General features: G+C 45.7%; 1 protein-coding gene across 2 annotated transcripts in view; it reads right to left on the bottom strand.

Annotated features, from left to right (window-relative positions):
- Positions 1–19,558, bottom strand: part of LOC102576677 (chromatin remodeling regulator CECR2) — a 143,652-nt gene that overhangs the window by 22,515 nt on the left and 101,579 nt on the right. For both annotated transcript variants that reach the window (XM_014609215.3, XM_014609221.3), the window contains exons 9-16: positions 17,091–17,247; positions 12,122–12,251; positions 11,137–11,174; positions 10,947–11,038; positions 10,558–10,684; positions 7,195–7,616; positions 5,512–5,640; positions 4,354–5,170 (exon numbers count right to left, since the gene is read on the bottom strand). In XM_014609215.3, the coding sequence (XP_014464701.2) occupies positions 4,354–5,170; positions 5,512–5,640; positions 7,195–7,616; positions 10,558–10,684; positions 10,947–11,038; positions 11,137–11,174; positions 12,122–12,251; positions 17,091–17,247 (1,912 nt within the window). The remainder of the gene's footprint in view (positions 1–4,353; positions 5,171–5,511; positions 5,641–7,194; positions 7,617–10,557; positions 10,685–10,946; positions 11,039–11,136; positions 11,175–12,121; positions 12,252–17,090; positions 17,248–19,558) is intronic.

The raw sequence follows: 19,558 nt of genomic DNA, 5'->3' as shown, positions 1-19,558 counted from the left end.
TACCCACGCAGACTTTACTGATGATCTTCTGAATGTGGTGTCTACAGGTAAGGGAACAGTCTAACTAGACAGACTCCTAGACAGATTGGGGTATGCTCTGGGGGAAGGATGTGGTTGCCTACTCTGACAGTCTGTGTTCTCTTGGCTAAATGATTGTCCAGGTGGAAGAATGATGATATTAAATTTACTGATGCTCAACGCTAAGTGCCACTTGTGGAAATAGGCAGCTATGAGTTCCATGTCAGTACTTGGTATCTTTTGCAGTTCTGTAACCTCAATTCCATGGACTACTATGGCAACATAGTTAGAGTACATACATCACTCAGATGCTGGAAAGGTAAAGTCTGAGATATATGCATTGAAAAGTATCGGTGCTAGCACCCTTGAGGGACTCCATTCTTCAGAGTTCATACTCCACTTTTTTCTCCTTGGCTAGTAGTGAGTTTGGTTGGAGATTGCATTCATGATGAAAGTGCATAGCTTGCAAGGTATCATAGAGTGCAGTTTATATTTGAGGCTTTGGTGCCATACAGTATCAGAGGGAGCTGTAAGGTTGATAAAGACTGTGATTGCTTTCTGCCTCGTTTCAAATCTGTTTTGTATGTCAGATATAAGTAACGTAACTTGGTCAATATACACTGCTTTTTCCGAAAGCCAGCTCGTTCTTTTGAGAGCTGGGGATCAATGATGTTCTCTGTTCTATTCAGGATTATGCATGCAATGAGTTTGTACGTAACACCGAGTATGGAGATGAATTGGTAGCTCTTTGGATCCTCTGGTGGTTTACTGGGTTTCAGGACAGCAATAACTTTAGCTTTCTTCCATATTTTGAAAGTTTGTTACTTTCTAGACATTCATACATGACTTTCTGAAGCTATCGTTAGTATACTGCGGCCAATCTAGTCTCTATGTCCCAATGTTTTCATCAAACCTGCTGCTGATGGGACGGTGCCAGGTGCACAGCAGAGGAAGCAGACAGATGCCTCCAGGATGTGCCCATTTTTGAGACAACAAATAGTAGGGTGTCCTCAGTTTCATTGGAGCTGGATGCTGTTATGGCTTGTGATCACAGCACAGCCCTAGAAATTTTGGGCCTGTTGGCCAGTTCATCTTTTTGACTGCTGCAGAGCTCCATCCCTTCAAACAACAGGTCCTCTGTGGTTCACTAAACTCCTTCTGGGATGCTGGATGCTCAAAGCCAGGCAAGCCCATCTCAAAGCAATGTCATCTACCCCATATATCATACTTGAAGACTATCTAGCCTTTATGTTTTCTCACATCCTCCCCGCTTTAGATAGAAAGGAGGCTACACACTTCCATGTGAGAAAACAGCATTTCACAAACAGGGCCTGAGAGGTCACAATATGGAGTTGTGGTAAGGTGGAAGAATAAATCTTGCACCCCATATGAGAAGAATCCTTCATACCCCTGGATTTTTCTTGTACCTTTGCCACCTTGATTATCATGGGCACAGAGATGTGCAGAGTCTCTTTATGAAACCCATGAGGGGCAGAAGTGGCTGAATTTTGCCAACGTCCTTTTTGCTTGGCTGTACTTAGGGTTCTTGGCAAGTGTTTCAGGAAATCTGGCACGGAGTGTTTGTGTGAGAAGACACCAGCTGGGGACGATTTTTCTGCCTCCAGTTTGGCAGTTGCCATTTCATCTGGGTCAGAAGCAACTCTCACAGACTGCTCTAACAGAGGCAGTTTGAGACTAACATATCTGGACTTATAAGTCCCAAAGGAAAAAAAGCAACAAACTGCATTTCCATCCAAGACGTGATTCCCCCCAGGCAGACGCAGCAGCAGCTGTGCCCATCTGCAAGAGGAATGAATCCGACACAGATTAGGGAAGAGTTTAAACCCCAGTGGTTTTGAGTCTGCCACTCTATGGCAGTTGTGCTAGGCACCAGACTCTGCAGTGCAGGAGCTTGTCAAATTCTTCACTCTTCCTTACTTTGTGAAAGTCCAGCTGGATAGAATGTTTGCTTGCTTGTTTTTTTGTGGGTTTTTTGTTTTGTTTTTAAGATGAAAAGAATGAATGCTTCAAGAAATTCACAATGAAGGTTGGATTAGCAAATGCTACAAATAGCTGGAGGTTGTCCAGATTTCATTTTGCTGCCATCTTGCAGGGAAACAGAGACACAAGACGTTGGTACAGCCCTGACAGCCTCTTGTTATTCAAAGGACACCTAAAGCAGGACACTCACTAACACACAGTCAAAGAACCATACTTAGTAATTTCTTTAAGTAACCGTCTTCACATCTGATCTTGGCTGTTTCCTGATAACTGTCACCGGTTTGTAGGTCAGTGGCTTAATCGTGGTTGCCAGCCACCAACCCATTAATATTCTCAGTACTGTATATGAATCCTGTTTGAATACAATTAGAGTAGACTCTGGACAGAAAAGCCTTAAGTGATGCATTGGAAACGCATGTCAATGCTGTGAAAATTCAGCATTCAATTCAGCTCTCTGAAGAACCAACTTTCACATAAATTCCAGGTAATCTCTGGAAATGTTGCATACTACATTTATACAGTGATAATGCCTAGAACCCGAGTCAGAATCGATCTGTTTTAATTAGGGGTGTCCTGATAGAGATTTTTTGGACTAATATCAATGGCTGACTTTTAAGGAGCCATATCGGCCATACAGTTATGCAGCTGGGCAGCTTGGAGACCAGCGTTGGGCTGGTAAGTCTGGTGTGGGGGAAGGGAAGAGGTATAGGGGGGCAGATCCAGGTCCCTGTGGTGGGGGAGGGAGTGGGGCTGGGGCAGGTGCTACTCAGCCACAGCAGGGCAGACATGGGACAGAGCCATGAGTAGCTTGTCTGAAGGGCATGGGGAGGGGGCACTCCCACCGCTGCATGCACCCTAGGAGGTCATGGAGGTGGAGGGGGCTCTTCAAGCCGTTGGGCTGCGCTCCTGACCATATGCATGCTGCAGCTGTGAGCATGCACGGGACCATTTATCGGCCACATTATTGGCCACATCAGGCAAAAAAGCCGATTTCCGATACTGTCAATTTTCCCTATATAGGTGCCAATCCAATATGGGACCGATTTATTAGTGCACCTCTAGTTTTAATAACTTGGTAATCTTAGATTTCATCCAAACTATGTGTATATAACCATGCATACAACATATGTCCCAGACTGGCCCACACATGTACCGTGTACAGCCCACACCAGGTGGGTTCTGTGTGGGACTGGGGTCAGAGCATGCTGTATTCTGTGCACCACTCTGAGACCCACAGGAAGCACTAAGGGCTGAATGATAGGGCTCGTGCTGGCCCCATCTCTGACACCCCTGAGAAATAGATATACATACAGATATCTATATCTTGATCTATATAGAAGTTATCTGGGGCCCATGCAAGCAGCATGCAGAGGCTAGAGCCAGTGCATACTGCACACAGTGCATGGGGCCAGTCACGGGTTTGTGCTGCATGTGGTGCCCATGCCAGACTGGCCCTGCAAGCTGGGTCAAGAGTCCGCCTGGACTGGGACCACAGATCAGCCCTGCATGGTGGGGCCAGCATACAGGGCTGGTCCATCACAGGCAGCACATGCAGCATGCACTCCAGACTGGCCTCATATACCATATAAAGCATGTGCCCTGACAGGCTTCATGTACTGCATGCCCCACATAGGGCCAGGACTGATACTGCATGTGGTGTGGAGTACTACAGCCAGCACGTGCACTGCAAGCAGAACATGGGACCAGTCCAGGGTAAATGCTGCAGGCGGTACCCATGCCCCTGCAGGCTGGTTCTGGCATGTGGGGCCATTCCGTGGGCTAGACTGATTCTACTGACTGGTCCCATGCCCCTCATCTACCTCATGGGGCTGGATGAGATGGACACCCCTGCCATATATAGATAAAAAACCCAATAATATTTAACAGAGCATTGAGCTTGGTCTCAAAATACATTAAGAATAAATTGTGTGGAAGTTGGTTTTTAATTTTTGTGTGGGACTACAGCACTGAGCTTATCACAGTGACATTGCTTTGCAAGCCCAACAGCACCTGCAGTACTAGATTCATGAATGCTGAGTCTAATGACATACGAATAATCTTACTAGCTCTTTCAATTTCTTCTAGGTGACAAAGGTGGCTTGTCCTGAGAAAAGCAGAGCAGTTTTTCCTTTAAGAAAACCTATTGATCAACAAGACAGGCAATCTATCAAAAATGTGTGTGGCTGTGTAGTGGCCTGGGGGGGTCTCTGGGTGAGTGAGCAGAGGCCAGGCAAGGAGGTGTGGGAAACAGCCACGGTCAAGAAAAGATAAATGACTCTGGCAGTGGCTGTGCGCTGCACCAGGTCAACAAGCATGCATTCCCACTCCAATTACCTTGGTTGCTCTCCGGCTCTGCTGTCTGACTGGCATCCTGAGCATTTCCATTACCCAACACTGGCTTTGGGGGCTGCACATTGGCTGATGCCACGTGGGCCAGCTGTGGGAAAGGGCCAGGCAGGTGTGGGGGAGAAGGCTGACGAGGGTGGTAAGGCACACCTGGTGGGCACACCCGGGATGACAGCTGCTGCATAGCGATCATCTCTGGACTGTCCATCATGGAATCCCCACCCTGGCACCCTCTTTGAACCTGAGGGGGTCCCCCAAACACAGAGGCCGGTGACTGCTGCATCCTCTGGCTGGTGGCTTTACCAGGTAGTCTGATATATCCTGAGGGAGGAACCCCATGAGGTAGGAAATTTGATTGCTCAGTCCACTGGCTGGAAGGCAGAGGCGGCCTCATAGCCTGAGGATCCATCATATGACTAAGAGCACGGGGCTGCAGAGAAGGTCCTGGGCCCATGGGGGGCTTTTCATCTGGCCCCAGGGTGGCCTGGCTTGCTGCACTGTGGCTTCCATTCCACACAGCAGGATGTGCTCGATTCAGATATTTATATGGTCTGTACATATGGCCAGGGGGGATTTCTGAGCTCTCTGGAGGTCTCAGGGGAGGTCCATTGTGCCTTGGAGGGATAAAGCCTTGCTGAAACTGTGCTGGGGGGTACATGGCATCAGGGGGTGGGCCACTCATTTGCCCAAGCTGCAGGGATCCAGGCCGTGATCCCAGTGCGGAGATGTGTGTTGGTCCTGCACACACCTGCTTCTCAGGTGCAGGCAATCTGTGTCCTCTGTGTTCATTCAGTCCAACTGGAGGCTGGGAAGAAAAGAAAGTGAACAGGTTTAGTAAAAGCTACCTCCCCTCTGGGCACATGAAAGCTACAAGAGGCACAAAAAGTAGAGGTGAAAGGATCAATGAATCACGGCAATGGGTTAGCTCTTCTGCCGGAGAGATGATGCCATTTTCCCATGGAACCAATGAATGCAACGAGATGGAAACCACAACTACAAAAATTGTATACCATGAACAACAGGGAAGGTCACAGTTCTTAGTGCTCTAGACCCACTCTATTAATGTATGCAATTCGAAAAGTTGCATGCAGAAAATTCAGATTCCTTTTGTTTTGTTTGTTTGGTTAATTTTTCCTTTTTTTTTACCTGCATAGCAAAGTGCTGGTGCTGCTGAACTGGATCTCCAGGATGGGGTTCTGGTACTCGTGGTGATCCATATAGCTTAGCTGGATCTGATCCTCTCAGAAGGCCAAATGTTCCTGGCACTGCTGGCCGCTAGAGGGAAAACCAGAAACTTCTATGAGACTGTAGAAGAGCAAGACTGCAGCTGTGGATGGCCCATACAGATTCAACAGGCACTCAGATTATATAATAAATTTGACCCTTTATTCTGAAAAGATCTGTTGACACCATCTGTTGGTGGCTCTACCACCAGAAAGTTCTCATAAATTCCAGCTACAAATCCCACAAAATAGGCCTTGATATATTTATCAACCCTCCAACTACCTAGAAGCAAATGGAAAGATCAGAACGGCCCATTGGCTAGGGGTCCAGGGGACCATCCAAACTGTGACAGAAGCTGCAGTAACTGAGAAAGTAGAGTGTTCAGGGACCCCTCTAAGACTGCTTGATGGCTTCATGCTTCATCGCAGCCTCTGGAGCTAGTGTTCCAACAAACAAATTTCACATTAACTTCTGGCTTCTATGTCAAAAATCAAAGAGTCATGAGCAGCAACGCATTTATCTAGACTTCAGTAAAATATCTGACTGTGCTACATGAGATCAGCAGAGGAATTGTAGGGCAACAAGATGGCAACAGGTGTAGTTGAAAAGGGAGTAGTAGCAGGCTGAATAGTAGCTACTACTAGATTTCTTTTCAGATCAGCCACAAGACTCGTTTAGTTAAAAACCATATTTTCTCACATGCACACCATTTCTGCAGAAGCCAGCTACTGGAAACTGTAGTGTGCCTCATATGCAAGAAATACGGTAAGAGCAGTTTCTGCCACTTATTGGGCAAAAGTGAAAGTAAAGTCTGCATGAACTCACAAGGAGCAGAATAATGAATAGGTTCCGCTCTCTGGCTGTTGCTACTCAGTTACTTATTACAAGGAAAGATCTTTTTTCCTGCATCCTGCTTTTCAAATACACAGTGCATATTTTATTCTGGGGCATGCTGTATACAAAAAAAAAATATGGCATTTACATTATTGACCCATGAAAAAAAGTAGGCATGCCCTGATGAAATTTGTTGATGACACCAAGTTAGGAGCCATCATTAACATAGGAAAGGGTCGGGATATTGTACAGACAGAACTAAATGACCTTAGGGACTGAAACAACAGGAAGAGATTAAATTCAATAGCACAAAATGCAAGGGGCATGCACTTAAAGACTAACAACAAGGGGTTTTTCAGCTGTAAGCTGGAAATGACAGGTGGAGAAGGACCTTGGATAAATCTTGGTAAATTTCTGATAGGGATTATATGATATGGTTGCCCCTGAAACAGAGGACTGGGTTTGATGCCTCAAAAGTTCCTTTCCAGTCCTGCACTCAAAGGGAAGCACTAGAGCTGTCCCTCTACAGACTCGGGAGGACAAGACACCAATGCATATTTCAAAGACTAATTCTGCAACCAAAAGAGTTAAACACACATTTTTAAAAACTAAAACCAAGATCAAATCAACAGAAATGAGGACCTATGTCCAACTACATGGGTCCTCATCATGCAGCAAGGCTTTTACTGGGTCTTAGGGGAACAAAATTCTATTCTCTTGTCCTTCCCCACATTAAGTTGTTAATTCTCATAGATAACAAGCAACCCTTACCATCTGACCAGGATGTGGCACTTGGTTGGGCATTCCGCCATACTGCAGAGGGCGAGGGAAACCTCGACCATTGGAAGGGCCCACTTCTTGAGGGGGCTGTGTTGTGTTGCTACTTGGGTCCTCTGCAGAGGAAGAAGAGGACGAAGATGAGGAGGAAGCAGAAATGCGGGAAGTAGCTCGGTATGGTGGTGGTTTCCCTCCATTCTCCAAGCGTTGCTGTCTCCTTCCTGGTCCATCATGGTCTCTTGATCGGGTCCAAACATTGCCGGCACTGGAGCGCCCTGTCCGACGGCTCCTCTTCTCTCGCTTCCCATCCTCTCTGATCCAGAACTCCTCATCTGTGTCCCCATCCTCACCAGGGAAGTGCTTCATCATCGCTCGGTGAAAACATCTTTCCAAGTTGTAAGCCATTTTGGTGTATTCTGCATTCAAAAGAAGAGTGGCAGAGAAACATTTTCATGGAGAGAAACAACGGGGTGGGACAAGACTAACCCTATTCCAAGTGCCTCCGATTTCTCATGTTTCTACAAAATATTTTCCTCAGAGAAGCTCTCTGGAAAAATAAAAAGAAGGATGAGCTTTGTTTTCAATGAAGCAGCTTGGATTATAGTTTCAACAGACTTTGGAACCGGTCAGATCAGACTTGTTCAGTAGTAGGATTGGATACCTTCAAGAAACACCTAGGTCAGGGGTTGGCAACCCCCGGCACGCGTGCCAAGCATGGCACGTGAGGCCATTTTGCTCAGCATGCCACGGCCAGCCCTAGCTCTGGGTTGCTGCTGCCAGCGAGAGCCCGGGCTGCTCCCAGCAGGGCTTGCAGCATCCCAGCTGCCTGCTGGGAGCAGCCCAGGCTCCCGGCTGGCAGCAGCTACCCAGAGCCGGGGCCAGCTGCAGCTGGGAAGCTGCAAAGAGCTGTGCCAGGCTCTGAAGCCCTGGTATCAGCTCTGTATTGGTGCGTACATGTGCAACTCGGAGCGGGCGGTGGGGGAGGGGTGCGAGGCAGTGCAACCCTGGTGTCTCCCCCCGTTCCCGGCACAGAGCTGGTGATTGGGCTCTGGAGCCCAGCACAGCTGTTCGTAGCCAGCCTGGGCTCCGGGCAGCTGCAGCAAGCAGTGGGCAGGCTGCAAACAGCTCCACAGCTCTGGCATCAGCTTCAAGCTGGCGGCGACTGCGTGCACACCTCAGAGCGAACAGCAGGGCAGCGCAGACCGCCCCGAGGTGCGTCCACAGTCGATGCTGGCATGGAGTTGCCAGAGCTGTGGAGCCCGGCACAGCTATCTGCAGCCCAGTCACCAGCTCTGTGCCGGGAGCTGGGGAGAGACTGGGGTTGTGCTGCCTCATACCCCGCCCCCACTCCCCGCTCCGAGGCACGGGGGTACAGAGTTGGTGCCAGGACTCCGGAGCAGCTGTTTGGAGCCTCCTGGCTGCAGCTGGCCCTGGCTCTGGGTAGCTGCTGACAGCCACACAGCCCAGGCTGGGGGGGGTAGGGGCATCCTGCCATGTACCTCCTGCCCTCATTTTGTTTTTCTGGCATACCGGCACTCCAGCACCTTCCAAGGTAGGCATTGTGGTGTTTTTCAGCACTACGGCCAAAAAATGTTGCCTACAACTAACCTAGGTATTACCAAGTAGTACTAGTGACAGTTATGCTCTGAGTTATCATTTAACTTTGTCACTAAACCAATGTCCAAGGACAGCCTTAATAGGGACTGCATAGCTGAATATGTGAACTCTCAAACCCAACTTTAAGCAGGCCCTGAATAGTCAGTTAGGTGAAGGTGTTGTAAGAAAAAAGGGTTAACCCTCCACATTCCAAATAAATTGGTGCCAAACAAGCTATTTTATTCCCCTCCAGATAGAAGTCCCACCCATAATTGAATCTGATTCTATTTACAACTATTCACGGACTGTTCCAAGTCCCTGCTCTGTACGCTCAGAACATGGGAAGGGTGATGTAAAGTTTTTTCTACAGGCAGTTTCTAAACATCTTCTCGACTTATGGGCACAGGAGGTACAACACAAGCATCAGTCAACCTACATATCCTATTTCTATAAAATATTCTGCTCACAAAAAGTTCTTGGTCTTCAGTGAAGTCAATAAAGAGACATGCGGGAGGTGTCAGTGAAAAAATGCATTCTAATTCCTTCCTCTTTACCACCTCAACATTTCTTTTGCAGGACACAGCCACTGAAAATGGATCTTTTTCTCAGCCCCTGAGCACAGGATTCTCTTAGCTGGAACCCACCTCTGAGGAATCTAAGTTCCTTCTGCCCTTCAGGGAATTTTCCCATCCAGCCCACAGATGCAGGTATGGGTGAAACAATGTGCAACATTGCCGTAGTACAAACCTGCATGTTTCTCACCAGCTTCACATCTGGTTTCAACTGCCACAAAGGGGAGTGCTGATTCTAATCAGGGTCTCCCTAGTAACTGGCCCATGTAGCAAGAAGCAAAAGAAGATAACAAGAACACCATTTCCTCCAAAAAGCTACATGTACTGGATATTCCTTATTTAGTTTTACTTTACAACAGGGCTGTCCAACTGGCAGCCTGTGAGCCTCATACAGCCCGTGGCCCATAGGCTACTGCCCAGCCACCATTCCTCCCACTGCTCAGGTCCAATTCCTCATTCCTCCCAGCTAAGGTCTCTGGATCCTCTCTCCCTCTGTAGTCTCTCCTCTGGCTTCTGTTTCCTGCCCCTGCTTCTGAGGGTGGCATGGTAGGAGGGAGCTCAGGAAATAGGCCTAGCTGCCCATGAAGCCAGGCAGGCAGAGGGACTGTCTTTGTGACTATGGAGGTAGACCCTAGGAGGCCTGCCCCTGTGGTGTGTGACTTGTACTACATAAGGCCCGGGGGGGCTATGGCTCATGGGGCACCTGGTCCCATGCCAACCAGAGGCTACACGGTTCTGTTTTCCAAAGCAAACTCCTGCCTTCCATAAAATCCCCTGCTACTCAACAAAAGGAAAGACACACAGAAGACACACTCACAAAAGGAAAGATGCCTACAAAGACATCTCTTCTCTTTGTAATTAACGCTGTAAGTAACTAGAGAACCCAATGGTTCATGCAACATTCTAGGCCCAAATACTTAAGCACATGAAGAACTTTACACATGTGAGCAGATGCCCTTTAATCAGTTAATGTATATATTTAAAGTATACAATTCATGCATTTAAGTACCCTGTTGAATCAGGCCTTAGTATCTAGGAACACCTATTTTCTACTCCAGCCTCCAGACAGTACCTAAAGGAAGAGTTTTGGAGTCTTGTACAAGCCAGCTAATAGCAAAGAGGGAGAGGCCTGTGGCTGTACTGACCAACTGCTGACAAGAGAGAACAAATCTTCTCTCACTGCTCTTACCACTGCCTTCCCCATTGTACTTGAGGCAATTCCTGAACATGGTCTTCATGTCACCCACAAACTCCTCCTTGGTGCAGTACTGACCTCCATTCAACTTCTTCTCCATGCTGGAGATGTCCATGGGAGCCTGAAATACACCAAGTTCAGTTAAAACAAGCACTAGTGAGGTCCCAAAGATAGTCTCACTACACCCTGTATTATTATTATGGGGCAACTTTCTATTGGATTTTAAGGCCAGAGAGGACCACTAGACTCATGTAGCCTGAACTTCTGCATAACAGAGAAAACAGATCTTCAGACAACTGATCCAATGCATGGATGTCTATTAATCTAGTCACCAAAGAGCAAAATGGAAGAGTTGACCCACCAGGCTGGACTACACAGCCTACCTTAATGATTTGGTAGTAGTTTGGAGCATATGATTCATCAACTGGTTCCAAAAAGGGCCAAGAGTCCTTGTGAGCCTTTACCACATCCAGAACTGGCAGCAACAAAAGGAAGACAAGCCATTACACAACCTCAGAAGATATTAACTTATTTAAAATCTAACAAAGCAAAAGGCTGGGGTAGAAGACTAACCTTTGTACATGGCAGTGAACTCATCATCCAATTCAAAGCTGCAATGGGAAGCAAAAATGTGAAGCACAACGAATGCACACGCTCTTATCCCTCACCTTTCCTCCACCCCAGAGGCAGGGCTGCCACATTAATGGGCACACCTTCAGAGAGATGCCCTCTTGCCTGCAGCACAAAATCTGCTGTTCATCCAACCCCACTCCTCTCTGTTCTATTACCCAAAACACATTTTCTCATACTCTCTCTCTTTGTATATGTGTTCAAATGATCTAAAAATTCTCCCAGGTTTGTCTTCCTGGTAGAAAAAGTTACCCACAGGCACCTGATCAGATAATCAAATGATGATCCCTTGAGGAGCAGAGAGCATGTAGTGTTGCCACTGCATTCAGGGGTTTCCTCCTGTGCATGCATCTCAGTACGCTCTGCAGACTCCTTCAGTCTGCCCAGAGAAAGATAGCAGCAATGCACAGGGTAGCCCTGATAAGTTAACTCAGAGCAGTGTCTAGGTCAGCCAATGTCTCCCTGCAGCACAACATGGGGATTGTGAAGGGGATGTGTTCTGCTCTCTGCATGGCTGAAGCAGCAGAGTCCAGCAAGTAACAGGTTTCCCTGCATGTGTGGGAAGGAGGATGTCTGGGAGGTAAATGGGGAGGGGCGGGAGGGGGGGGGGGGCGCACAGGAGAAAAGCACCATGGGATGCTGGAGAACTGCTGTGCCTTCTCTCAGAAGAGAACATGTACCAACATTTGCTCTCCTAGGAGAAACTTTCCTGGGGTTGATTTAACACTGGTTATTCCTGGGTTATTCTTCTCCTGGAGCAGTCATTTTTGTTCTGTACACTTATGATTTCTCCTGGGAGAGCAGCAACTCTGGACATGAATATCTGTACATGGCCTCCCTCTCACTAGCCACATTCTTCCTGCATATATATTCTATGTGGGTGTGGGTGCACATATGTGCTGCATACCCAACAGCTGGTGATACTCACAGATCCTTGGTCCTCCTTTCATCCCTGGTAGGGGAACTGGGATCCAAGTGGGAAAGTTCTGGGGGAAGCTCCTTCCCCTGGGCCAGCAGCCAAGCCCGCTCTTCTCGAAGCTTCCTCCGCCTGGCTCGTTCTGCAGAGGGAGGGCAGAGACACAAAGTAGCTTAAGCTTCTTACCATTCACCAATAACATCGTGCAAGTAAGCTAGGCAGGCTGTTCATCTACCATGTGCAGCTAGAAGCGTGCTGAACCTACAAAGATGGTGGGAAGGTGTTGACTTGTTCAAGGGCTTCACTCAATGTGATCACCCTCCTAGAAGCAGTAGTAGCAAGCAAATGCAAAGTAATTAAGGTTGTCTTTTCTCATCTCTCATCACTGTAGTGCAATGGCTGGCAATCTGTTTCCAAATTCCCACATAACTTGCTGGTCTATGCCTACTGACTGGCATATATCAGGGTTGGCAGGAGACTTGGTCAAGCAGCCAGAAGTAGAGCCACTACTTTCACCTGAAGGAAAGTTCTTGAGCTTTCCCTACAAACACTAAGGAAGACATAGGCCTCTGTTTTCCTTGAAATGAACAGATGGTCACATCCCACATGGTAGGAATGGATTCCTTTCCTGGTTCCTTTTATTATATGAGAAGGCACCTTTGATGCTACTACTTTGATGACAGCTGTGAGAAAAATGCTAAGCTCTATGAGACATTTTAGGTGAGGGGAAAGTGACAGAGATTCCAGCTGGACACTTCCAACAGGAGCAGCCCTAGTGTGGCTCCACGTACAACTGATACATCTCAGCAATTGTCTGAGGAGAAAATGGGTGTGTTATTCAGGAGTAGTTCTGGGGAAAGCATTTCCAATCCTGAATGAGTAACAGAACAAGAAATAGTCCCAGTTTACTCTCACAAAACTTTGGCTAGACCTACATTTCTAAAATTTGGGAAAGAGGGTAGAGGGACAACTTGATACAAAAATCAAGGGATAAATTAAAGCTGGGTACAACAGGGATAGAAAAGATGCATGAACCTGGAGTGCTTTTATTGCGACTGAGGAGACATGAAACAGAGGGCCCTTTTGTGAAATCTGACTAACTCATGGGGTTTTTTTTAGGAGTTTAATACCAGGCATCTGAGTGGTGGCATTCAGATGTATATGCAATTCCTAAACGGGAGGAAGTTAAGGAGTTGCCTCCATGATATAACACACTACACAGACTTTGGCCCATGGGAAATGGATCCTCAACAAAGACTTACAGACCTTGAAATCATACTAAACTTAGAAACTACAGGGCTTTCTGGACGCTTGGAAAGAAGTTACAGACCATGATAGGGGAAGATATGGCTGATAAATACTCTTATGACACAGCATTTGTCTATTGTGACCTAGGATACCAAAATTTGTTTTAGTAAACTGCCCAGTGTTGTACAGTTCTCAGGCTACAGAGAAACAACTCTCTCAGAAAACCTATTGCATTAGTTGGGAACCAAGAAAGGTGGAGGATGCAGAAGAAATTAAATATGAAAAGCTGAATCTTGTAGGCTGATCCAAAAGACCAGAAGAGGAACAAAAGGACTCAGACTTGAGTTGGCCTAGCTGGAAGGAAAAGGAAGAAGAATCCATCTGGCATCTTTTCAAACTTGCAATGCAGAAATTCCAACATAAAACCATATGTAGGTATAGGGCTATTAAATATGTTGATGAACTTGATTTCACACCTCAGAAGAGGGTCACTTACATGACTGGATGTCTCTATGATGAGTTGATGATCACTGAGCACCTAAGCCTTTTAATGGACATACCTAGCACTGATAGGAACAGAGAAAAACAGAGGTGTAGACTTTAGGAAGCTGTTTATATTCTGTGGCATTTTGCACTGGTGAGCTGTTTGAAAAATTAGGAAAATCCTCGATTATCATGCTAGAGTTCAGTTATGACTAATGGTCACTTTATCACTGCAGTCTAAAGAATCTCTCATCTGTGAAGCTGCAGATGAACAATCAATACACTGTCATACTTCTAAGCTACAAAGAACATGACCCGTCTGACTCCAAAACTGGCTAGTGTCTGAACAGGTTTTTCTATGATTTTCCAGTTGAATATTTGTGCGACATGATGCTACACCTGGGAAGATCACCTGAAATGCCTAACCGCTGTCCTGGTGGAAACACAGACGTTAACCTAGACAATATATTAGGGCAGCCAAGTTTCCTAAGCCTTGTAGCCACAAATCAAAAAAATGTGGTACAGTTAGGAATCGCAGGAAGTGTCAATGATTTGCACGCAGCTCCTCATCTCAAGCAATAATGTGTCATTAAATTACTTCCTGCAAGAACCACATTTCAACTGCCAGAGAGCTCCAATTCTGCTTAAGAGCTACAGTCTGGCCACCCATTATATGTTCAGAAAGATACAAATGGACCCAGCCAGAAGTTATGTACCTGAGTTAAGCTTATTACCAAGCTAACTTATTATCAAGCTAACTAAGCAAAGGGCTTTTGAAGTTTCATTAGATAGTACCAACATTTCATTTTCAATCCTTCTCCCACTGCAGAACACCTTACAAAAAGGTAAACAATAAAATAAAATGGACTGCAACCTTCAGGTAGGTCTTTGTCACCCTGAACACCTAGTTTAAGGGTCTGCTAAACATGTAAGTTGCCACAGGGTAAACAATGGTTTGAACTTACAACACCTTAGCCACTCCATGGTAACAACCTGCATTTATGCTCTTACTCCTTGGCCCCAGTAAATGTGATACAGCTTGCTCCTCAATGGAAACAGGTTAATCTCCTGTGCATTTAAAGTGGGATAAGAGTATGCACATGGAATAGCTGATGTGCTGTAAATTTCTACCTTAGTTTACCTTGCAGCAATTTGTTCATGGACCCAATTCCTTAGTAAGTCTGAACCGTGAAAAACAAATGATTTTATCCTTGGGTCACTTCCTGCCCATAAAGAAAACTGGCTTATGGAAAATATTAGACCCAATGTCACTGAAGATTGGTTTGGTAATAAAAGGGCAGTTGAGACAAAAAAAATATTACTTGGATGGTTGATGTTTCTATGGCCAAGTCTGTGTTAAAAAAAGATACAATTTTCAAATCAATGCAAACCAGTATAAAGAGGCTGTTTAAATCTAAGTAAATCTGTTTTAAAGTTGACTGGCAACAAGTTTAAACTGAACTTAAACCATTCTTAAATCAAAATAAGACTATCCACACAAAGGTTAGTGACAATTTACCTGAATTCATTAAAAATGGATTTAAGTTAACCAGGTGGATTTCCTTGTGTAGACAAAACCTAACATCATTGGGTCATTCGGTGGTTCTATTTACCAAGCAATTCATGCAGCTGAAATAAAAGCAGTTTCAGAGAACCTCTGAACTTTTTCAATACATATTTACAACACCTCTGCGAGGTACAGATGTTATTATTATGCCAGTTCAAGATGGAAAACTATAGCAGAGAGATTATGCGATTTGCCAAGATAACACAGGATGTTTGTGGTGGAGCTAAAAACTGAGAGTCTGTGGTTAAAGCAGTGGACTGTGATTAGACAGGCAACCAGAGGATTATGAAGACTAAGAATGTAAATGGATTTTCAAAAGGTTTGTGGGGTGGAAAGCAGAAACAGCTATTCTTAGATGTCATCCAGCTTGTAACCAACCATCTGGTCAGCAGATTGTTTCTTCCTGGTAAGTCTGCATGGTTTTCATTTTTCTTTTTTCTCTTCTGCTTACTTTGTTCACCAGCCCTTGTCCTGCACTGTTTGCCTCCAGAGCAAATTTCTGGGGATACTCTGGGTCTCCCTGAGACTGCAGCTGCAGTAACCAAGCCATTTATTGGGCTGATTGTGGTTCTGGCATGATCCTACAACCCAGAAAAACTCTGCCTCCAACTTCAAGGTCACATCTGCTTCTGCTCCTTCAGCTCCCAAATACTGAGGTGGAAGAGTGACAGAAAGAAAGCAAGAATCACCCCTTTTCACTTGGGTGGGACGGTAACCAAATAAACTGAAACAGATTAATCACATGGCAAATACCACATTTGCTGAAATCCAAGACAAGATCTCCTCCCCGCACTCCATTCAACATGAGGGGGAAAAGCCCTTGTCCTCAGATTCAAGTACAAGTAGAGGAGGGCAGTGGCTGCAGCTGCAACTTCAAGCCCAAAGTTGAGGTCACAGCTGTTGCCCCTGCCGCTTCCTCACCCCCACCCCCCTTTTCTTCCTGCTTAGGGCAGGGAGCATGAAGCACATACTGTCTCCAGCCCAACCTAGCCATGCAGTGGCAGCAGCAGTTCTTGCCCTGGGACCGGGACTAGAGCCAGGGCTGAAGCTACTACCACCACACACCTGCTGCTACCATAACAGCAGCAGCGTGGCTGGGTGAACTAATAAGCAGAAAAGCACCGGAACTTGCCACCTGCACAACCTAATTCTTCATCTGGCCCCCTCATTACAAATTGCCCCTCTGATGGCAACACCCTTTCTCCTTCTCCAGCAGAACTCATCCATCTTTCAGTATTTCTGCCTATGTGCTTTAAGTAAACTACAGCACATGCCACAAAGGCAATGAAAGGTCACCTGGGCTGATCAGATATGTAGGGACAATAGAAGAACATGAAGCAACTGCAAAACAACTCTATATAGGAGGAGAAGGAAATGATAGGGATGTTGAAGGAGATAAGACAGAGGTGGTAAGAGGAAGGCATAGCTGAAGGGAATAGAAGAGGACAGCTACCAGACACTGAGGGAGAAGCATAAGGAAGAGAGAAGTTAGTGGGCCAAACAGGTAAAGACCAGAGAGGATGACACCCCAATTCTAAGGTAAAGCATGCACTGGGGCTCCCTTCTTGGATGTACATTAATGTTCCTGACACTAGAGAAGAGTAAATGGCAGGTCCCAATTCAGTTTACCAGCAAGACCCCCACAATATTTCCACTTTTGCTTCACCTATCAGTGATGCATACCTTCCACAGCTTTCACCTTCTCTTCCATCTCCCTCTTCCTCTCTTCTTTCAGCATCTGTTCCTGCTCCCTCTTCTGCACAGCTAGAAGGATTTGGCGCTCCTCCTCTTCCTCCCTGCGCTTCTGTTTCTCCATTTTACTGAGGACACTTGGAGTTGCCTGAGACAAAAAGATGCACGTGGAACTGTCATGGTCTCACACAAAGGGCAGCACTGGCTCATGTGTATCAAATCACAGGTAGATTTACTGTAAGAGTTCAAAAAGAGAACTACAACAAATGCCAAAAATATAATTTCCCCTAATATATATATATATTAGGGGAAAATAATTTTGTTTATTATATATATATGGAAAATGTGTCTGGCATTTGTTGTAGTTATCTTTTGTATCATATGATTCAAGCAATCCCCCTATGCTCTATATATAACCAATCAGCTCTCCATCTCTCACTCCTGCTTTATCCTCTCCTTATACCACCCTTGGAGCAGAGGGATTGTGTGCGCGCGTGTGTGTCGATATCTTTCTATCTATTTATCTTTCAGACTTGACCTAGGAGGGGAGCAGGGTTTTTATAGAGATCTTGTATCTGGGCAACTGACAGCTGTCCTCTCCTTATATCATTCGTGGAGCATAGAGGGATTGTCATATAACACAAAATCCCTCTGTGCTCCAAAAGTGTTATGAGGATAGGACAACTGTCAATCACCCAGATACAAGGTCTCCATAAAAACCCTGCTCACCTTCTAGGTAGAGTCTGAACTGAAGAGTTAGTGAGGAATTTGGGCCTCTCAAAGATATGGAGTACTCTGGATGGGAAAGGGGCCTGACATCGTTATCTTTGCTGTTTTTTTTCTGATTTACGAAAGATTTATTTGAATCAGAATTTTTTTGGTTTTGCCAGCCCCCTTTGAACAGGTCCTGCCACCAAATATTCTCCTTGTGCAGTTTTTCATTGCCCCACTTCCTTCCCAAGCCATAGCTCTGACACAGTGTAATGTTATATACATTTGATCTGGGAAGAATGATAATTCCACGGAGCAGGAATCACCTCCCTTTCTTCAACCATGAAGTGCAATGCAGACATGCAGCACTGCAGAAATAAAAGTTCTTGGCTTTATGGCATTAGAGGCTGAATGTGTGGGTCATCTGTAACAGTTCCATTTTACTCAGATTCTGCTTTAAAAAAGAGAAAAAGAAAAAAAAAAAGATCCTCTGGACTTCTCACTGAAATTCTCATTTGATAATAATCCAGGTCCACAGGCTCACCACCTTAATTTTAAGTGAATAAAAAGCAACTATCACTTGGGCACAAGGGATTTCTTGAGTATGTGGGAATCTTTACCCATGCTCTGGGGCGGGGTGGGGGGCCACTCTAATTAAAGTGCTTGCAGCGTCTTGTGTATTCAGCATCCTGCGCTTCAAAATGGCAACGGGGAAGCTTTAATTACTGCCCGTTCAAAGAGCTTTAGTTAAAAACAACCTTTAGTTAAAGTACCCCCGCCACCATTTTGAAGGATGGGGAAGCAGAATAGACATGATGCTGAGGCTGCGGGAGCTAATTAGCACACGGTGGAGTGGGTGTCAGGTAGGTGCCCTAAGTGACCACCTGGTGTCCCTCAGCTGCCACTCAGACTGTCCAGTTTTCTTACTCCATTATTAAATCCCCCAAAAAGCCCTTCACTCAAATCACTATTGTTGTACTACTCCATGTGCCTAGAAATGGGATCTAAGGATATACTGATAAATGGTTAAAAAGGTTGCCTAGTTTCACTGCATGTGTTGTAGACTGCCTCCATTTCTCTGCCTCCTCAGCCCAAATGCTATTTGACTATTTTCTGCAGCTATGCTCCTTAAGAAAGCATCCTATACTATCCTTTAGCCCCACTTCCAGCAGCAACAGTATGTTAGGAGGATTATTCATTGGCATTTCTGTTGGTAGGGAAAAGGAGTCCACTTAAGATATTTAGTCATGGCCCTAGGTTGCTTTTCAGCATCACCCATATATCCTGCAGGGATGGTCAGAAAGGAAAAATAGAAATGCCTATGCTGCACTAACCAGAATGCAGTGAACCCTTTGGGCACTACCTTCCCCCACAGAATGGTCTCGTTTATTTGAATCTGAATCCCCCCAGCATCACAGTACCCAATTAAACTTCTCAGACCCACTGTCTGCATCCTAGGAGTCACCACACAGAATCATAGCAATTAGAGAAGGAATTTACCCTTTTAGTCCCTCTCCCCAGCTGCTGCAGAATCCTTCCTATAGAGATTTTTAATCTTTGGCCAGTCTAAATACCACAACCAACTAAAGCTCACATTGCTTCCCCAGAAAAACTATTCTACAGGCTTATCCTTGTTAGCCTATTTCTCTTCAAATTCACTTTATTTTCTTCCTCTTAATTTCATCCAATTATTCCTAGTTATACTCTTTTGTACATTCTCTTCTTCCTCACATTCCAACATTTCTGTG

This window comes from Alligator mississippiensis, chromosome 4 (assembly GCF_030867095.1).
Source record: "Alligator mississippiensis isolate rAllMis1 chromosome 4, rAllMis1, whole genome shotgun sequence".
Lineage (NCBI taxonomy): Eukaryota > Metazoa > Chordata > Crocodylia > Alligatoridae > Alligator > Alligator mississippiensis.
The sequence above is the reverse complement of the archived record's forward strand: the minus strand, read 5'-3'. Positions and strand labels throughout refer to the sequence as shown.